At 42.9% G+C, this 20,587-nt stretch overlaps 1 protein-coding gene and 1 non-coding gene across 3 annotated transcripts in view; both read right to left on the bottom strand.

Moving 5' to 3' along the window:
• ndst2a (N-deacetylase/N-sulfotransferase (heparan glucosaminyl) 2a) overlaps positions 1 to 16,652 on the bottom strand; it is a 33,254-nt gene extending 16,602 nt beyond the window's left edge. For both annotated transcript variants that reach the window (XM_054599977.1, XM_054599978.1), the window contains exons 1-3: positions 16,535 to 16,652; positions 2,029 to 2,082; positions 255 to 1,795 (exon numbers count right to left, since the gene is read on the bottom strand). In XM_054599977.1, coding sequence (XP_054455952.1) covers positions 255 to 1,328 — 1,074 coding nt within the window. In that variant the 5' untranslated portion in view covers positions 1,329 to 1,795; positions 2,029 to 2,082; positions 16,535 to 16,652. The remainder of the gene's footprint in view (positions 1 to 254; positions 1,796 to 2,028; positions 2,083 to 16,534) is intronic.
• Positions 13,752 to 13,859, bottom strand: LOC129092831 (U6 spliceosomal RNA). The gene has a single exon (XR_008531271.1). It is a non-coding gene; the product is annotated as a U6 spliceosomal RNA (small nuclear RNA).
• Positions 16,653 to 20,587: the final 3,935 nt, after the last annotated feature.

Raw genomic sequence — 20,587 nt, forward strand, 5'->3', positions numbered from 1 at the left:
TGCTCAGACAAGTGAACACAACCTTGATAACACTTCTTAAGTTGATCTTGTACTCAACAATAGTCATTGCTGATCCTACAAACTGAAAGGATCTTTTAAATACTCTTTCAGTGTGCCACTTCTTTCATTCTTTCTTCTTTACATGGACATGTATATGTGTCAACATCTCACATTCAACCACCACACAAAGTGAGAGGCAACTAGAGCTAATTTCTGATCATCTGTGGTCTCTTGTGTGACTCTGGCTCACCCACCTCCACGTCTGACACCTTCATACGGGTTCCCTCCTTGCCCACGAATATATCATCAACGTCCACAAGGATGTGGCGGTCCAAGGACAAACACAGTCTCTTCCCTGTCAGGTATGCAATGGAGTCCACAAACACCAGCTTGTGAAGCCAGTAGTTGAGATTGTTTCCAAAGAGAACCCTTTGAATGCCATCGTGGAGCCCCAAGTCCTGGACCACGGTGGCGTGGAGGGCCCGCAAGGGGCTGGGTCCAAAATGTGCCAGTGCCTCCGTGGACTTGGTACTGGCCAGAAGCACTGGTTCATAGGTAGAGTGGTTGGACTGGAAAATGGTCCAGTCATCCCCTGGTAAAGAGCCCTGCTCCACCTGGTTGGGCTTGGTGATGTAGAGTAGAGGAGCATTGGGGTTGATACGGTAGTCCCTGAGTCCCAGGTGTGAGTGTAGAAAGAGGGGGAAACCTTTGAGCTGTGCACTGAGGAGAGAGTTTTCGTTTGCTTTGAAAAATCCAATGACGCCTACTCCATACTCGGCGCAGTACTTGTCCAGCAAGTCGCGGTTCCACGCATCCAGATTGACGTATTTCAACACATTTTCGTAGATGATCAGTGTGTAGCGCCCACGGTTATGCTCCGTCAACGTGGGCATGTCTCCTTTACCAGGAGCAATCTCTGTCCGGTAGTGGAAGCGGCTGGACTCTAATATGGCTACAATCTCCTGGCCCAGCTGGGAGTAGATGCTCTCCACGAACACCAGAACGACGGGCTCTGTCCTGGAATTGTCCATCGCCTTTACCTGCCGTAGTCGGCCCTGTCGCTGGGGGAGGAAAAGCGGTGCCCTTTGGACGCCCGGTCCACCTCCGGCTGCCCCGGTGCTCGCTCCCAGCGACATCCCCCCTCCTCCGCCGCAGTCACTGAAGGGTAAAGGGGGGGCCTCCTTGATTTTGGGGCTGTTGGAGACGTAGTAAGCTAGGAAGGCCATGGACAGCAAGCAGAAGATGATGAGTGCCAGGATAAGGCGGTGGAGCTCCAGCTGGCGGACACCTCGCATTAGCTTCCACACGCCAAAGCCTGCACCGACCATGGTGTTGGAGGGGAGAGGCGGGACCGGACGGCAAGCAGCAGCGGTAAACAAGGAAGGAGAGCAGAGAGGTGGAGTAGGGGTGAGAAGAGGGGGGGGCGGAGGATTGAGCAGTAGATACCGGCACTGAGCTGTGCTGAGGAATAGCCATTTACACTAGGTCACCATGGCTAGCATCATCCATTACCTGCTCTCCACTACTAGCTCTGCAGCGCATAGTACACTCTAGACGCCTGAATGGAAAGAGGGCAGGGTGGATGATTGTCGGATGGACGGAATGTAAATTGGGCGATCAAAGAGGGAAAAAGGGTTCTCCCTCTCAAGCAGCTGTGCAGGTGTCTCTACATGTGGATGTGTCCATCTGTAGAGGCTTGTGTAATCTCTCAGCAGTAAAATTGTCCGTGCTGGTGGTTTGTGCTTCAGGGCTGAGCCCCCTCAGGGCACCTAGCCTGGACATCCCAGAAAGACACCTAGAGGAGGAAGACAATGAAAAGTTAGGGGAGGGGTAGAAGAACAAGAAGGAAAAGTAAGTTTTCAATCAACAACTGGTTCTTAATAGGGATGAGCATAATAAGCAAAAATAATATTTGATAAGCATTGCAAACTATTCAATCAAGATGCCCCCCCTCCCTCTGGAAAAAAGGGTTATTCATTGGTTAGAATTATTGGACTGTTAGATTTAGGAAAGGTTTCCAAGTCTCACCTGGAAAACACTGTAGATCTGAAAACCCCGTGATCCAGATCTGGGGGACCCCTGCTAGAGACAGAGATGGAGAGCAGAAGGGGAGGGCGGAGAAGAAAGAGAGAAAAGAAAACATGTTGATAAAGCTACATTCAGTTTATTTCAAGTAACAAATCCAAGAGGTTTTGAATAATAGGAGCAGAACTTTTAACATGAGAACAAGCGAGGCCCTGTCTCTTCTCTACTTGAAGAACGTAGGAGTCATTCAGGGAGGCCTGGAGAAAAAGTCACATTCATTTTCTTAGTAGACAGCTGGCAGACAGTTGGAGCAGCTCAAGGATAAGATGGGCTTGAAACCCTCCTGGTTGAATAATCAGTACTGCCGGGGATCCTTGCTGTGCCTACATTTACCAGGATGCATTGAGTGGAAGCCGTTAATGTGTTGCTTAGATGTATTGTATTGGCGTGTATGACAGTCTTAACCTTATTCTTTGAGCTGAAACTCCAGCGGTGTGAAACGACCTGAAGAAGGACTTATTTTTATTATGAATGCTTATTTTGTTCTGCACAACAATTGTGAAGTTCACAAAGAGATGAAAAGGAACAAAAGCATAAATCCTATCCAGTGAGACAGGGACTTCTGCCACCTGGCATAGACAACAATGAAACCGAGGAAACGAGTGAGAGACATGTGTTGACCAAATTTCTTGACCCACAATCTAGTAAATCTTTGATTTGATACAACACTTCATATCTGTCATCACCTTTTGTTGTCCAAAAACCCAAAGAGACACTTTCTGAACTGTTGCTGCATCAGTCACAAACAATGGGAGACCATGGAATTGGGCAAGCCATTTGAATCACTAGATGGCAACTTCATTGGACTCACATATAGTTGGTGTGAGCTTTGCTCACATCAGAGTCCATCAAGACTCACATAGGTCAATTAGATCAATTACTGCAGAGTTGGAACAGCACACTGTCCTCTCACACACAGCCTCGAAATACTACCAAGTCCCAAGTCCCAGGTAGTCCATTTTAACATGGACCAGTGCTGCATAATGAAACGCTAGACAGAGACAGACGGATGGGTTCAAGGTGAGGAGGATGGGGGGAGGAATAGATCATAAAGGGAGTCCCAGAGACTGTGGTCATAATGAGATCTGCTGTTTGATGGATAACTGAGCCGAGCTGAACACTCCTCTGGGTCCACACAGAACAGCCAGCAGCAGCAACACTGGGGGAACCAAACAGAACCAGATAATGTGGTGCTGAGCAAATGGACACATCCTGTGGGGAGTGTTCAATTAGTTATCAAGGTAATCTGCCCATCAGGTTCTGATAGTTGTATAAATATATATATATGCTCTAGCGTTAGTTCAGTCATGAAGACGATACTCTCGTATGCTTAAGCTTGTAGTTTATTTCTCATACATCTACCATTCACTCCTCTCACGCATACTCACTCATAATGTCTTTGCCGCCATTGTTCGGGGCTGTCAATCATGATATCAGCTGTTCTGATCAGCGGATCTCCTCAATCCAATATCACAGCGACACATGAAATCGTTAGCCTATCATCTTGCTGCTGTCTCTTTTTAGAATATGACGGTGTGAACCCCTCCACCTACCCATCTCCAACCAATCTTTGCAGAATCATCATCTTCATCAGCTTACTGATACTGAGGTAGGGAGGAGGATTAAGAGGGATAAAATAGAAACCAGAGTAGAGAAATAAATGAAGCTATAAAATATTCACTCGTCAGTTTCAAAGTCCTATAGCTTCAGCCTTTAAAAGGAGGGGAGTAGTACAGGGACACTGAGCTGTGTTCACAGGTTTCATGTCAGGAGTACTAATGTTATTGGTCACTATGTGTTGTTGTAAAGGAGCTCACTGCTCAGGTAAGGTAGTGGTTTTATGATAGCTGAATTATTCCTAAACAATGGCCTTAATATTCAGAGGAACTCAGTGAAAGTAACCTTTATCCAACTCTGTGTATGATACAGAAAGCCTTTCATTCAAAGGTCACTCTAAATGGAGCCAATGAGTATTGAAAATTGAAAATTGGATGTGTAAAAAGAATGGCTTCCTTTGAAACAGGGTCCATCACAGTCTCAGACTGACTCGTGCTCTCACACCCATTAGCTACTTTTGGAGCGATAAAAGTCTGGGAGGTAAAATGTCCTCCAGATTTATGTGAACTGTGCTCCTGAACTGCTAACATGAGGTTTATCTCGAGCGTGTGAAAGAAGACAGTGAGCTCAGAAAAAAGTTAGTGAATGACATCCTCATTTAAGTGTGTGTCAAGCTGTACCTGTGCAGACTGGGATTTAAAGGAGGACAAAGGGGGAAGCTTTCACCTCAGCTGAAGGTAACAAATCACAGAGGGACCACCGAGTGTCCATTAACACTCCAGCCATACACTAACTGCTCATCCAGTTATTAATCCACACTAATGGAACTAGTGCAAAAAGAGCTTCAAGGTACCGTAGAACAGGACCCTTCAGTAACATTGGCTATGTGCTTGGTTATAATAAACTTACATGAGCTAAAGAATGTCAACTGGGTCACTTCTATTAGCTTGAAAATCATCCGCGGGTTGACCCACAGCCTGCAGGTTGGGTGGGTTCAGATCCAGGCATTCAACCAGCCCCCTTTGATTTTACACCTGGATTCTGCCTGCTAATTAGTGAGGTGGGGAGGCTAAGTAAAGCCATGGGCAGATATAATATATTCTTTAAATCACTCCTTATAGCGTTTGAGTCCGGTGACCTTTCACCTCCATACAGCGGCAGTCCTACTGTATGGAATGAGTGCATGGCTGAGATCCAGTCACAATGTCATCTGTCTGATGTGGTCTGAACAATCGGGTCACATTCCGTTTACAATGTGTTCTGTGTGCGTTTGGATCTACGTTAACATGTGCTAGCGTTGGAGTGTTAGAACTGAAAAAGTGTTCAGCTGTTTTTCATCTAATTGAAGAATGACACAGACACACAGACAATACTTTTTAGTCGCTACGTTTCATTGTTTCATTCCGTTTCCACATTCAGCGCCACCTTTTAGTTCACATTATATGAACTATGAATTATGAATTATATGAACTGAAGTGTTATGAAACAGTCAGTAAGAATACAGACCATCAGTATATTACAGGAATCTAGTGACGGTGTGCGTTTGTGACCAAACAGCAGCAACATTTTGCACTCAAACTGTGTGGTGAAACTGTGAACAACCTCGTGTTAACAACCAAAGTAATCCATACATACAAAGAAAACAAAACAAATAAATTCAGAAATTAAGTTATGTGTAATAAAATGGAATGACACAGGGAAAAGGTATTGAACATAAAGAAAGGGAGGTGCAAAAAGGCATGGAAAGGCAAGACACCAGCTGAAATCTATCAGTGATTAGAAAGCAATCCTGCCCCTTGTCAGTGCAAATTAATAATCAGCTGGTTCAGTCCCAACTGATGGGATTGTCTAGAAGTCTACGGCAAAAAGTCAGGCTGGCGAAAGTCAAATCTTCGAACTTGAGGCTTCAAAACAGTCTGATGTGGTCTTTAGTCCACAAACTAATGTATGACATTACCATGACTATGTCTACTACTTATATACAACCTTGGGCTGCAACGGGTCATAAAATTCATGGTTTGGATCTTATCACGGTTTTGAGTCAAGAACCGGACTGTATCAGCAAAAACAGTAAAAAGGAGCAAATATAACTTCAAGAGCTCCCGATCACGTTATTTTTGCTGCCACCTGTCAATTGGCAATGATCCAAATTGGCAGACAAATATAATTTGGGTTCCATTTTGTTAAATCAATACATTTTACATGATTACACTTGGAACACATCATGATAGTGTTATAATTTATCTACGCCCAATACTTCACTGAGCAGAGCCTGAACGCATCAAAATGTAACGGAATGGAACCTCCGTGTGTTAGCTGTTATCAACTGTGCTGTTAGCGTTCCTAGCTCTCCTCCTGTTGATTTAAACACTAATTTGTTGTCCACAACGTTCCATTATGAGGATCCACTAGAAAGCATTAATGCTGATCTCCTGATCGTATATATTTTTACTGAATATGGTTCAATGACGATCATCAATAAACCTTTATTTCACACTGTGATGGTAAAAGTGTGGAAATAATCTGCAGTTCACACACCAAAACCTTGAGGGGGGATCCATACAGCTCACGGATCGATTGCAATTCCTGACGTTACTAACTAACATGCACTAACATGCACTAATATGCACTAACATGCACTAACATGTCCACTTGAGGGACCAACAATCCAAGACTTCAGTGGTGAAGGGTCAAAAAACATTACTGATAACACTAAAGATTCTAATTCTGTAAAGGTTCAGATAAAAAACACAAACTGCAAAGAATTCTTTTTTCTTACTGTAATAAAGCTTTTATGACACGTGACATGATTAAGAACTGCATAGTATCTTAATTACTCAAAATATGAGGTAATCATATTTTCTGTTTCAGAAACCAAAAGCTGATTACTGGTAGCCTGGCAACCACTTAAACAGTTAGTGTTGAGACCTGATAATATGGCAAATCCCTGAAAATACGTCATTCAAAAGCCTTGATTGAGTTGTTTTACAAACAGAACTTTCTAATTGGCTATTACATAGACTAATCAATCATTTAAACAAGAATTATGTGGAACCCTGTGCCATATAAAATATAAAATGACAACCACTTAACAAATGAATAGAAATTGTTTTTACCATGCAGCTCAAACAGCCAAAATGGTAACTCACTGTGGTCACTGAGCACATTCCTGATGTCCTCTGTGAATTTAATAAAGAAAACAAAGATTGCAGTCATCCCTAAGGATGAAAAATATAGTGTTACAGGGAGGAATCGATATTCTACACTTTACTACTACTAGAAAATTGAATTTATAAACTTCCTGTAGCATTACCATTCTACAACCCATTTAAAGTAATCATTCATAAATAATCACTTCATCATCTTAGTTAACACACAACTTGAGCTCCAACACAACACATCCCCAGTTCCATGAAATTAAAGAAAACATTCTTCCAAACCTCTAAAATGAGTAATTTAAGTGCAACACCTTCCCAGAGCAAGTCACTGAGAGGACAGTCAGGGTGGGGGGGAGCGGGGCCGAGCCATGCTTCTTGCGCAAACTATTCATTACAGCCTACCTGCCGTGTCTCGACATGTTCTAACACACCCTCCCACTACACCCTCTAGGTACTCTTTCCACAGAAACCCCCAATAATGCCCTGAAACAACTGTTGAAACAAACACAGACTGATGGCCTACACGAGTTCAGTCACTGGGCTCATTTGAAACACATATAACTTCCCAATATGTCTTTGATGTAGCACCATTGTCAGAGACAGCTCTATTGAGCCATCATTACGTCGTGGTTCTACCACCTCTACACCTAAAATAATGTTATCACGTACAGAGTGGACTATACCAACAGATGGTTGGAATCATGTCATATAAAGTTGTGGAGTAGTGTTCTACATTGAAAAGTGGTTTCTGCTGTTCCTCGGCCCTGGTTTCTTCTTCATGAGAGAAGAAACATTTATTCAGAGGCTGATAAACATACTGCCAATATAAGTCAAGTCATTGTAAGTACCCAAGGTTGGCAGGTATAAAGCCACTGAGTGTAATTATGATCTTGAAGTTGAGATGAGGAGGTCATACGACATTGTTTTAGAGACACATTCAGAAGCTCTTAGTGCACGCTTACATTTGTTGTGTTAGAGGGTTAAAGGAGAAAGATGAAACTTGTGGATGGATAATATAGATACAGCATTCTGTACACTTTTCCCCAAATGTATAGTTTCTATTCAGTGTATACAAGCACTGTAATCTGTTATCTATTGAACTGTTATCTATGGTACTGTTATCTATGGCACTGTTATCTGTTATATATGGCACTGTTATCTATGGCACTATTGTCTGTTATCTATGGCACTGTTATCTGTTATCTAAGGCACTGTTATCTAGGGCACTGTTATATATGGCACTGTTATATATGGCACTGTTATCTGTTAACTATGGCACTGTTATCTGTTAACTATGGCCCTATAATCCTTTATCTATCCCACTGTTATCTATGGCACTGTTATCTGTTATCTATGGCACTGTTATGGCCCTCCCAACAAAATCCTCAATAAACTCCAATATGTTCAGAACTCTGCCGCTCGACTGCTCACCTCCACCCGCCGCTATGAACACATGACCCCGGTCCTACGCAACCTCCACTGGCTCCCGGTCAAATACAGGATAGACTTTAAAATATTACTCACCACCTACAAAGCCCTAAACAACCTGGCCCCTCCCTACCTTTCAGACCTCCTCCACGCCCCCACCCGTTGCCTCAGGTCCGCCCGCGCAAACACTCTGAAGACCATCAGGACCAAGCGCCGGACCTGGGGTGACAGGGCCTTCTCAGTTGTTGCACCCTCCCTCTGGAACGCCCTCCCCATCCACATCCGTCAGGCTCCCACACTATCATCATTCAAACAAGCCCTCAAAACCCACCTCTTCAAACCCGCCTTCGCCTGCTAACCCCTGCTCCCTTTCCCTCCCTACCCTCCACTACATGACTCATTCCGCACAGCTTCTCCAGTTTTCTTTTTTACTAAAATGTTCTGTTTGTTTGTTTTGTTTGCTCCTTTGTGTTATTTTTTGTTTTGTTTGTCTTCGCCCTATGTAAAGCGTCTTTGAGTACCTAGAAAAGCGCTATATAAAATTAAAGTATTATTATTATTATTACTGTTATCTATGGCCCTATAATCCGTTATCTATCCCACTGTTATCTATCGCACTGTTATCTATCATCATACATTCTCCCAAGTTCAGTTTTCAGATGCCATTTTACAATTCTTTGCCACTTTCATCATATTATTGTCCTCAGTGTTGCACTGATTGTGTCACTTCAGAAGTGGCAATCTTCATTTGTCGTCTTTGCAAGTTTTCAATGATGCAAATCAACCAGCATTTACGGAACATCATTGTGAAAACATGCCTTGGTTCATCAGGTTTTTTTATTTCCCTGGATTTGCAAAAAGCAGACGTTCTCATTTGGTTGATGTTTGACTATAGAATGCCAGAAAATGACTGACTACTGTTCATAACAAATAGAATAGAATGACATACAGTGAATGGTGGTGATTTCATCCTTAACACCCACACCTGGCTGTGGCATCTAAAAATAGCTAGATCCTATAGGAGCATCCTTCAACGCTCATTCAAAGGAAGCGTAGGCATCAAAGACTGGACAGACGTCAGTCTGCTGAAAATGGAAAAGACGTGATAAGCAGCATGATACAATGAGGTGAGAATGTGGTGTAAAGTTAGGATTAATCTTAAAACAAGTGTTTTTAAGAGACGACATTCTGTCGGTCTTCACTATATTAGCACTAGAGCCCAGGCCCTCTTATGATTGCTGTTATGAACTTAACAACTTTCTGTCAAAAAGTGTGCACTGTTGTCCATACAGACCCACTCAGTTCTGATAAAATCAGATAATTATTGGCACGCCGGTATAGGGGCCAATAATAGTAATTTATTAATAACTCACAAAAGAGCCACTTAATTTCAATGTGTATTCAAATCTCAGGCAAAGTCCACCAAAGCAACAAACACTGGAGGACAAAAACTAGTCAAGTTACATTTTATATCCATGTTTGTCCAAAATTACATCACTTCATCATTTTACGCTATTAGATATTACGGAAATTGTCAAGATTAAGATAAGATAAGACAATCCTTTATTAGTCCAGCAGCGGGGAAATTTGCAATTAGCATATGATATCTTGAGTTATGGCCAAAAAGGTGTTTTGTGAGATAATGGTTACATTTGACCACCAAATTCTAAACGGTTCTTCCTTGAGGTAGACTTTTTTGACAAACTCAGATATTGCCTCCATTCGTATCCTGAGATATTGAGTTCATGAGAATGGAATGGACAGACGGATGTGGGGGGACAACCTGAAACACGGCTGCTGCCGGCACGCAGGCATAATACATTTTTTTTTTTAAGAACATTAAGGAAAGGGTTCAGCTTTAATGTTTCTTTTCCACATGTCCAGTCGGGTAAGTGGGTCCTAAATCTAGTCGCCCACAGTCAGTTTTTACCTGCCCCTACACAAATTTTATTTTATTTATTATTATTATTTATAAGACAAAAGTTTATTGTGACGTTAAATCTTAATTTAAGTAAAGGAATTTGGAGTTGACCTACATGCCACACAGTCATTTCCACACGCCTGCCCAATCGCTACTGAGCATGTGCAGCTCTGAACAGAGATTGGAAGGAGAGAAGATGGTTCTCTCCTTTGCTACTTCCATCACCAGCTCAGTTCTATTTACCACACATGCCTGACTGGGTATCTATTTGCCCTACAGTATGAATTTTGACTATACCGTGTTTAGTGGTGCAAAGGATCATAAAACTCATGGTTCGGATCGTATCACGGATCAGAGCCACAGATCAGCACAAAAGAAAAAAGAGAGCAAATTTAACTTTTAGATCCCTGGTCACAAGAAGGCAATTAAACACAAAAGGCAATTCAGGGAAAATTATCTTTATTAAACACGACACCAATGGGCCTCATATCCTGAGCAATAAAATTGACAATTCCTTCTGTGATCTCATGTTTGCGTTTGGATGATAGAGGAGGCTTAACATCAGCTGGTCTGGGTGTATCGGAGGGATCCTGCAGTTATAAAACGAATAAACGATTATTAGACTAAAATATTGAAATATGTTTAATATGATATTAATAGGCTATAATATTGAAATATTACCGTTTTTAGATGATACGCCATGTTTGTAGTCGAGCTGTGATATGCAAACTGTTGTTTGCAAATTTTACATTCGACTTTTTTCCCGCCATCTATTTTGGAAAGATTCTGTGACATGGATGTAGAGGAGGAGGACTCACTGATGTCTGTGACATGGATGTAGAGGAGGAGGACTCACTGATGTCTGTGACATGGATGGTAGAGGAGGAGGACTCACTGATGTCTGTGACATGGATGGTAGAGGAGGAGGACTCACTGATGTCTGTGACATGGATGTAGAGGAGGAGGACTCACTGATGTCTGTGACATGGATGTAGAGGAGGAGGACTCACTGATGTCTGTGACATGGATGTAGAGGAGGAGGACTCACTGATGTCTGTGACATGGATGGTAGAGGAGGAGGACTCAAATGAAATGAAAAATGAAAACGCTCAAAATAAAAATAAATATTCAGCAATTAAACCACCGGACGTTGAATAACATGGACCTTCTTCAATCTACCTGTCTCTAGTGGGTTGGGCTAATCCAAAATAGTGAAAACAAGGGGGGTGTTCTCTGAAGACAGGCTGTTTTCTGTGAAACAGGGCTCTGAAAACACCCCCATTAGCACTTGGTACTTTCCTCCTGATGACGACTTTATGAAATTAACACGGCAAAAAATCGACCAATCAGAATTTTGGTCGACCCAGAACGTATCGACCAATAAGTCGACCAGTCGACTAGGACTTTACAGCCCTACAATGTAACATCATCAGAGATCGGCGTCTAGAAAAGCATAAATGGTTCTGTTCTCATATCTTACTGAATATAGGGGAAAACAATTGTGATGGTTAACGTTAAACTGTGTAATTAATTACACGGTTTACATGACGAACCGTGAGGGGGGGGGATCAGTACGGATCACGGATCAACAGTGGTCCATTACACCACTAACCTGCAGAGCCTAGAGATGCACCAATCTTGCATTGTATTTCCATCGTCAGTAGCAGGTTTAAGTCCACATGTGGACTTGTAACAAGGTGGTTTAGAATCTTTCAAAGTGAAATCCTCCACTAACCCCAGGGCAGCAGGGTTTTAATACTCTCGTCCTCATACCAAAACACTATCTCTCGGTGAAAACCACCCCGGGCCTTCCTCTTAATCATCAAGTGTCAGACGTAAGATGCTCTCAGGACAGAAGCCGGCCTACACAGGTCAGCACTAACTGGGTCTCCATTCAGGAGGGAAAATGAATAAGTCAGAGAGGGAAAACTTGTTTGAATTCTACTGGGATACCAATTGTTAGGATGAATATAATATTAAAATGAAATACAATTATTAGGACTCAAAAAATATGCAAAGCCAAACTGTTTGGCTGCTTCCACATTAAAAAAAAAAGATAAGTGTTATGATATGGTAGTTATGCCTGTTGATCCAGGACAATTTTCCTAAACATGGAATCACAAGCCTCAAGAATCTTCCTGCAATAACTCTGGCTGAATTCAAATAGATTTATTAGATATTATCAATCTGTCTTTACTAGCGGGCCATGTACCACAGTCTTTCAAACTAGCTGTAAATAAACCTCTTCTTAAGAAACCCACTCTTGATCCAGAGGTGTTGGCTAACTATAGACCTGTATCTAACCTTCCCTTCCTCTCTAAGATCCTTAAGAAAGCAGTCCTTTAACTCCCAGATAAAACAAATGCAGAAAGTTGGCACATCCTGTCTCAAAACAATGCAGAAACGTTAGTACATGCGATGCATGTACTGACAATAACTAAATTAAACTCACCAACGCATTAAATAGTCAGGCCCCATCAGATGTTAAAGGGCTCATGGTACCCTATTACCCTACACACAAGATGGCAACAGCCAAAAAACAATCCAAGATGGCGATGGCCAAAATGCCGAACTAATGGCAGTCCACAAACCAATGGGTGGCGTCAAGGTGACAAGGTCCACTTCTTATTTACAGTCTATGACCAAAGCCCCCTGCACAGTGGGTTTCATACCCTCTGCAGGGTTTTCCCTGTGAGAACATTGTGTCTTCTGTCTCCAGACCGCCAGGGAAATTTGAGAATTGTGCTTTTCATATCAGAAGGAATCTGACTGTGACGGTCTCAATGTAGCAAGAGGACATGGACACCTTTTACAGCATTTAGAAGCTGCTGCTGCTGCCTGCCCTCATGTTTCATGTCAGAGTTAAAGGGGGAAGATGAACATTGCTCTCACTCTGTCTGTCTCTATCTTGGTCTTTATCTGTCTGTCTCTGTCTCCATCTGTCTCTCTGTGTCTCACTCTCTCGCTCCTTCTCTCTGTCTGTGTCTGTCCTGCTTTCAATCTCTCTGTCTCTGTCCATGTCTCTCTCTCTTTCAATTCAATGAGACTTTACTGTCATGACCATATTATGACACAGTGTTGGCAAAGCACATTGTACTGTACAAGGCCGTACAAACACGGTAAAGCATGGTGGGGGGAGGGGTCACTGTTCATCAAAGTGGGGCAGGTAAGGACACCCTGCAGCTCTCTGTGTGCTCTCCCAACAGGACTGGGATTTTGGTATTTTTTGGTAAAAGGGTCAAATTTGGGATGTTTGTATTCATCCATCCATCCATCCATCTTCCGTAACCGCTTATCCAGTTAAGGGTCGCGATCCCAGCTGTCATTGGGTGAAGGCAGGGTACACCCTAGACTGTCACAGGGCAGACATATATAGACAGACAACCACTCACACTCACATTCACACTCAATTTCAGAGTCATCAATGAACCTAACCTGCATGTCTTTGGACTGTGGGAGGAAGCCGGAGAACCCGGAGAGAACCCACGCTGACACGGGGAGAACATGCAAACTCCACACAGAAGGTTGTCTAGTCCGGGAATTGAACCCGGGCCCCTCTTGCTGTGAGGCGACAGTGCTAACCACTACACCACCGTGCAGCCAAAAATGTGGAAATGCTTCACGAATTTGCATGTCATCCTTTCGCAGGGGCCATGCTAATCTTCTCTGTATTGTTTCCAATTTATTATATGTGTTGCCTTAGCAAGCACTGTTTGTATTCAAATTTAGGGAAATATTGACTTGGAACTGGCTGGAGTTTGGAGCCTTCTGTGGTCCACCTCCGTCTCCACATTGTAATCCTTGCACATCTGGCAAAAGTGCTGCTCCTTGGGGAGATACGACTTCTTGTATTGTTCTGTCTCGATGGCCAGGTTGTGCACACTGAGTCTGTACTTTGTAAAGTTAGTTCTTGGTCAGTCACTGTGGTTAGATTACCTGCCACACTCTACTGTCTTTTAGGGACAGATAGCAATGCATTTTGCTTTGTGCTTTTGTTATGCGTTCTAATTGTTGTGAAGTTTTGTTTCTGCTGTGTTATAATTTGGTAGACTCTAATGGATCTGTTGTCAGACTGGTCCTGGGACTGAACAGGGTTAGAAAGTAGCCTAAGCCTCAGGACCAGCTTAGTGAGGGGACTCCTTTCTTGGGGTGTTGGGGTCACTGTTTTTTAGATAAAGATGATATTTGATTGCTATATTTTGGATTAGGATGTATAATGTTTTTTTCTGTGCACCTGCACGATGCTTTCGCAGGACTCTAAATGCATAATGTCAACTGGATGTTTGTCCAATTGGGCCAAATTATTGTAAGAGAGAGCACTCCATGTCTCTCTACCACAGAGGAGAATTGCTTCTAAGACAGAGTCAAATCATTTGAGCCGTATTCACATTGGAATTTGGGACTTTTTATTGCACAGAATGACATGGCTGTCCAGAGACCAGTGGGTATGTGGGAGGTAGAGACTGAGATGCACAAGAGTCACAATATGAAGTCACTGTATTAAACTGCAGTGTGCAGTATTGTAATATTTTGGACTGTATCAGTATAACCTGCATATGACATCTGTGTATTTAATATTTAATATGTGTATTCTGTAAAATGCTTTGGCAACAACATATTTTGAATTGGATTAGAGTGAGATCAAGAGAGAGAGAGAGAGAGAGAGAGAGAGAGAGAGAGAGAGAGAGACAGAATGAATGGGTTGGTTAAGAGCAGCATTTATTTATCTCAATCCTTTTTACTAGAATACAGGGCAGCATTTTCAAAATGATCGATAAAATCACGCAAGACTTGATCAAAGGTTAGGTAAACAGAACAGAATCTGGCCGTGCACATGGTGCCCACTTTTACAATTTCATCTCTTCAGTTCTCATGCAGGTCTAAATTCAGGCACTAAGTATTGAGGTTCCATACCCAAGAACCTATGGTACTGCTCACTACAGGAGAACTGAGTGATGTTCACCAGTAACACACATGCAACTGAACTCAGCCATAACACTTCATCTGGTGTGGAAATGCAGAAATACACCCCAGGCCTCACTCAACAAGCTGCTCTTCAGTTATTCGAAATAATTCACTAGAAACCACGCATAAACACACACACACACACACACACACACACACACACACACACACACACACACACACACACACACACACACACACACACACACACACAAGTATTTGACTTCATCCAGTGCTTGAACTCGTCACTGAGCAGCAACAGTTGCTCAGTAGATGTGAGATGTGAGCTTCCTCTCAGGTAGATGTGTATGCAGACTGTAGGTGTATGCAGACTGTAGATGTATGCAGACTGTAGATGTATGCAGACTGTAGATGTATGCAGACTGTAGGATGTATGCAGACTGTAGGTGTATGCAGACTGTAGATGTATGCAGACTGTAGATGTATGCAGACTGTAGTGTATGCAGACTGTGCAGACTGTAGATGTATGCAGACTGTAGGTGTATGCAGACTGTAGATGTATGCAGACTGTAGTGTATGCAGACAGACTGTAGTAGATGTATGCAGACTGTAGATGTATGCAGACTGTAGATGTATGCAGACTGTAGGTGTATGCAGACTGTAGATGTATGCAGACTGTAGGTGTATGCAGACTGTAGATGTATGCAGACTGTAGATGTATGCAGACTGTAGATGTATGCAGACTGTAGGTGTATGCAGACTGTAGGTGTATGCAGACTGTAGATGTATGTGTATGCAGACTGTAGATGTATGCAGACTGTAGATGTATGCAGACTGTAGATGTATGCAGACAGTAGATGTATGCAGACTGTAGATGTATGCAGACTGTGTAGCAGACTGTAGATGTATGCAGACTGTAGATGTATGCAGACTGTAGATGTATGCAGACTGTAGGTGTATGCAGACTGTAGATGTATGCAGACTGTATCGGTCAGCAGACGTCCCTGAGACGTTGACGTTACCGTCACACTGCTGACAACACACCAGGTGGACCGTCGTTGTTACTACTGAAGCACACACGTTGACGTACACCTGGTGTCGTCATAGCTCGGTGCCGTCACACAGACCAGGTCTCTGATGGGGAGATGCTAACGGCTAGCTCTGTTAGTCTCTAACGCTAACGCTAGCACAGCTACCAGCCTCCAGAGGACCAGGACCTGTGGACGAACCCGGGACCGGGACCTTCTTCGCGTTCTGCTCCGTCCATTGAGCGGACGTGTCCATACGTTGCCAAGCCGATGAGACAGGTTCCCAGTCCCCCCAGTCCCACAGCGTTAGCCGCTGGGACCACTGGGATCTGAGAGCAGCTAGCGTTAGCTGCTGATGCTAACGCTACCTAACGCTGCACCTTAACGAGGCAGTCACAGCAGTGAAGTGTGTCAGTGGTTTGTGGACTCACCTGTATTCGTCCTCAGCAGACACCAACAGACAGCAGAGAGGAGAGAAGAAGCTCCAGCGATAAGTTAACAGTGAACTTCAGCACATCGCCGCTTGTCTGCCATCTTGGATCTACTGGAACCCTGGACTCAACCAAGCTGCTCACCGGGGGGGGGGGTCAACACACACACACACACACACACACACACACACACACACACACACACACACACACACACACACAATGTTCATCTACACACACACACACACACACACACACACACACACAGAATGTTCATCTACACGGAACACAACCCAGAGGAAGGCGGTGTATGCTGTGCGAGAATAAGATGTACCTTTTCTTTTGTATATTTTATATATATATATATATATATATATATATATATATATATATATATATATACAGTACCAGTCAAAAGTTTGGACACACCTTTTTCTACATTGTAGATTAATATTGAAGACATCCAAACTATGAAGGAACACATATGGAATTATGTGGTAAACAAACAAATGCTCAACAAACCAGTTCAAAGTAGTTGAATGAGAAGGTGACTGGTACTGTATATATATACACACACACACTCTAACGCAGTTTCCCATCAGCACTGATTCAAGACAAAACAAAAGAATAAAATAAATGAAATTAGTCCCTATATGTACACATTGGATAAATGAAACAACAAAAGTTATTTGACCCTAAACAGAGAATATAAATTGTCTGAATATCTTCACCCTGAACAGAGACTGATACTGTCCAGACACAGGCTCAGTGACCTCAGAGACAGGCAGACACAGACGGACATGGCTGTCCAGAGACCGGTGGGTATGTGGCAGGTAGAGACTGAGATGCACTTCCTCCTCCTCTGTCTGAGGTTTTCTGCACTAAGAGATATCTACTTTGGGGAAATAACAAAGACAATCTGAAGCTTTCTCATGTTAAGGCCAGAAGAGGAACTGACTTCTAGGTGAAGGGACAGCAACTCATCTGGCAGCTGAATATGTATCTGCCTGCTACAGCCTGAGGGACGCACAGTCACTAAAAGAGTCACAATATGAAGTCACTGTATTAAACTGTTGAAAACTGCAGTGTGCAGTATTGTAATATTTTGGACTGTATCAGTGTAACCTGCATATGACATCTGTGTATTTAATATTTAATATGTGTATTCTGTAAAATGCTTTGGCAACAACATATTTTTGGTCATGCCAATAAAGCTAAATTGAATTGGATTGAGTGAGATCAAGAGAGAGAGAGAGAATTAATTGGTTGGTTAAGAGCAGTGAGGGGTAGGTTCTGAGTAAATGGTACATTTACTGTTTCGCAACTGACAACCCTCCAATAGAGTAAGGTTCATTTGGGAACAAACAACACAATCAGCTTTCCTCTCATTGTCTATGGAGCAGCTCCTGACTTCTTACTTTGTGACATCACCAGTTGAGACTTCCTTCTCTGGTTTCTGGCTCATAAATATTGACTGAACTTTCCTGACAACTTGAAGCGATATCTGTTATTGGAAAGTGTTTTTCATTTTTTTAAACAAATAAACAGATATCGTTTTGAGGTAATCTTAGCTTGGACGCGGGGTCCACCTACCAGTTCTGCCAGGGCTTTCAACTACGTCTCACTGTCTTCATCAGCAAATCTAATTGGCTCAGGGGCCATCATATTCAGATGTGAATGTTCTCCTCAATCTTCTCTGGTCTTCCACTGACTCCTGTTCGATGACCTTTGACCTCCTCCCAGTGGCCACTGTGAGTGGTTTTCTTCTGGTTCTCACAGATGTTTTCTATTTCTACTGTTCATTAAGTCTCCTCTTCAGTCCTACACAATGTATCAAATATACATGTATGCAATATACTGTATGTTACACTGACATTCATCAAATATATAATGGTTTCTTTGCAGCTATTACAGAATACACAGGATTCACAGATGTCAATTCTATATATTTTTTTGAAATTTGTTTTTATCCTTATGTTCAAATATGCTTCTCTAACTTTGTTGGTAAACAAAATAAAATTAATTTACAGTTAATATTTTCAATTGAGTTTAGCAATTTATGTCTGAACAGGTTATAGAATCCAGGATGTGTAATGTTTAAACTCCAGACAGGAGCAGATATCTTAAAAAAAAACAACACTGGAGCTACTACGAGGATCTGCAGGACTATCTGTCTGCATGTTGGACCAGCACACATCTGGACACAGGGCCGACCATCCAGCCACCTCAGGGACTTCCACCGGGATGCTTCTGGTGGTCCCTGTTGACTTATTAGTGCTCATGATTCATTATTTGCAGCTCCTGGCCCAGAGTGCCCCCTTAGACATGCTGTAACCCCTTCTATCTGTGCTCATGGACACAGGCTGAGCTCAGTGTAACAGGACGCTCACCTCTGATCCGTTATGCGGTGTATAATATGGTAAATATGGGTCTGTGTCAATGGATGAGTGGGGCAAGCAAAGTTCAAACAGGGTCAAACAAAAAAAATGCTGCTGAGGTGCATTATGAAAGTCAGGATTTTATGGAATTGCAGTACTAAATGAATGGACAGGCCCTTTGAGGAAATTAGGAGCCAACTGGTCAACGATCAGCTGGTCCCAGTCAAAGCTTTGATACTCTAGTCTATTGAGGTACGGATTTACTCTTGGTTCTGACCACACAGGCGGAGATCTTTCAATCAAAATGAAGTGAGTGAGTGAACTTGGTACTGTGGCGTGCACATTTGTGCCAGAGCTCACAGTTGATCTGAAGAGAGTCCTGAATCAAGGTATGCGGACTACAGCTGTGTTGTGTAGAAATCACGTCTGTCTCGGAATGCAGTTGCAATAGATTTGCTCCTTCAGTCCAGGTCGTGTTAACCAGGTCAGCTGATTCCAAACTGATGTTTTGACCTCTGCAATGTCTATTGCATAGTCAAACAGTCAGGACGCTCTACCAAATAACTGTGTCTGAGGAGCCTGACATGCTGAGGCTGCAGAGTCCTCCGTGAAGCCCTGGATCTTCATGGAGCAGCAGTCCAGACTGTCCACCCATGTGATTCGTCTGCTTCTATACTTTGAACGATTCCGACAGATTCTCACCGTGTGTTTGAAAAAGGAATGTGGCGTCCAATCAGCCGCACAGATAGACGTATAAAGCCCTGAAGTGAGACATGCTAACAGAGGGAATGTCCTGTGGTATACAGACAATGGGATGGGACAGGAACTGTGTGTGTACTCATCCAGGTGTGTTGGAACAGATCTTAGTGATGTTAATTGTGCTGTCTGTCTGTCTGTCTGTCTGTCTGTCACGCACGCACGCACGCACACGCACACGCACACACACTATCATAGTGTTCACAGTGTATCACAGTTTCTATCATATGGATGACACAGGAGCAACAGCAACACGTCACTTGCTATCCGATACCGTACATCCTGTGTGATCACTACCGCACATGTGCAACTCTCAACAAAGGTGAGGAAGAAGCCAGATGGCTCACTCCTCAGCTACTTCCAAAAAGAAAACAGAGACGGGAACATCTTTACTGGGAGAGCACCTTAAGAGGGTGAAGCTGTTGATTATGATGATGATAATGATGATGATGATGATGATGATGAGCAGGCCTGTGAGAGACAGGATGTGAACAGTGCTGTTCTTATTACTGCCAGTGGCTTTGTGCACACTGCAGTTGAGAGGAAAAACACATGTATATCACTTCTTTGGTTTGTAAAATGTCATTAAACCCATATTTACCTATATTCATCAGAACTTTTCTGTTTTTAGATTATTCGTTGAGCATGGAGACGTGAGAGAAAACTCAAGGTAACTGGATGAGTCAGAGACACACAAATGATCATTTTAGGGGGTGAAGTATTCCTCTAACATGTAATAGGAATGTGGAACACAAATTTGTGACATAGTTGGTCAGTAGATAAAAAAGAGAGGATTGATGATGTATTAAAATGATCCTGCTCCCTCTAGTGGCCACCTCTGAGAGCGTGCAGGCTCAGTGACCTGTTGACCTCTGAATCGAACACAGTCACAGCAAGTCACAGTTTTGATCACCTTTAT

Source organism: Anoplopoma fimbria, chromosome 6, assembly GCF_027596085.1.
Source record: "Anoplopoma fimbria isolate UVic2021 breed Golden Eagle Sablefish chromosome 6, Afim_UVic_2022, whole genome shotgun sequence".
Taxonomy (NCBI): domain Eukaryota; kingdom Metazoa; phylum Chordata; class Actinopteri; order Perciformes; family Anoplopomatidae; genus Anoplopoma; species Anoplopoma fimbria.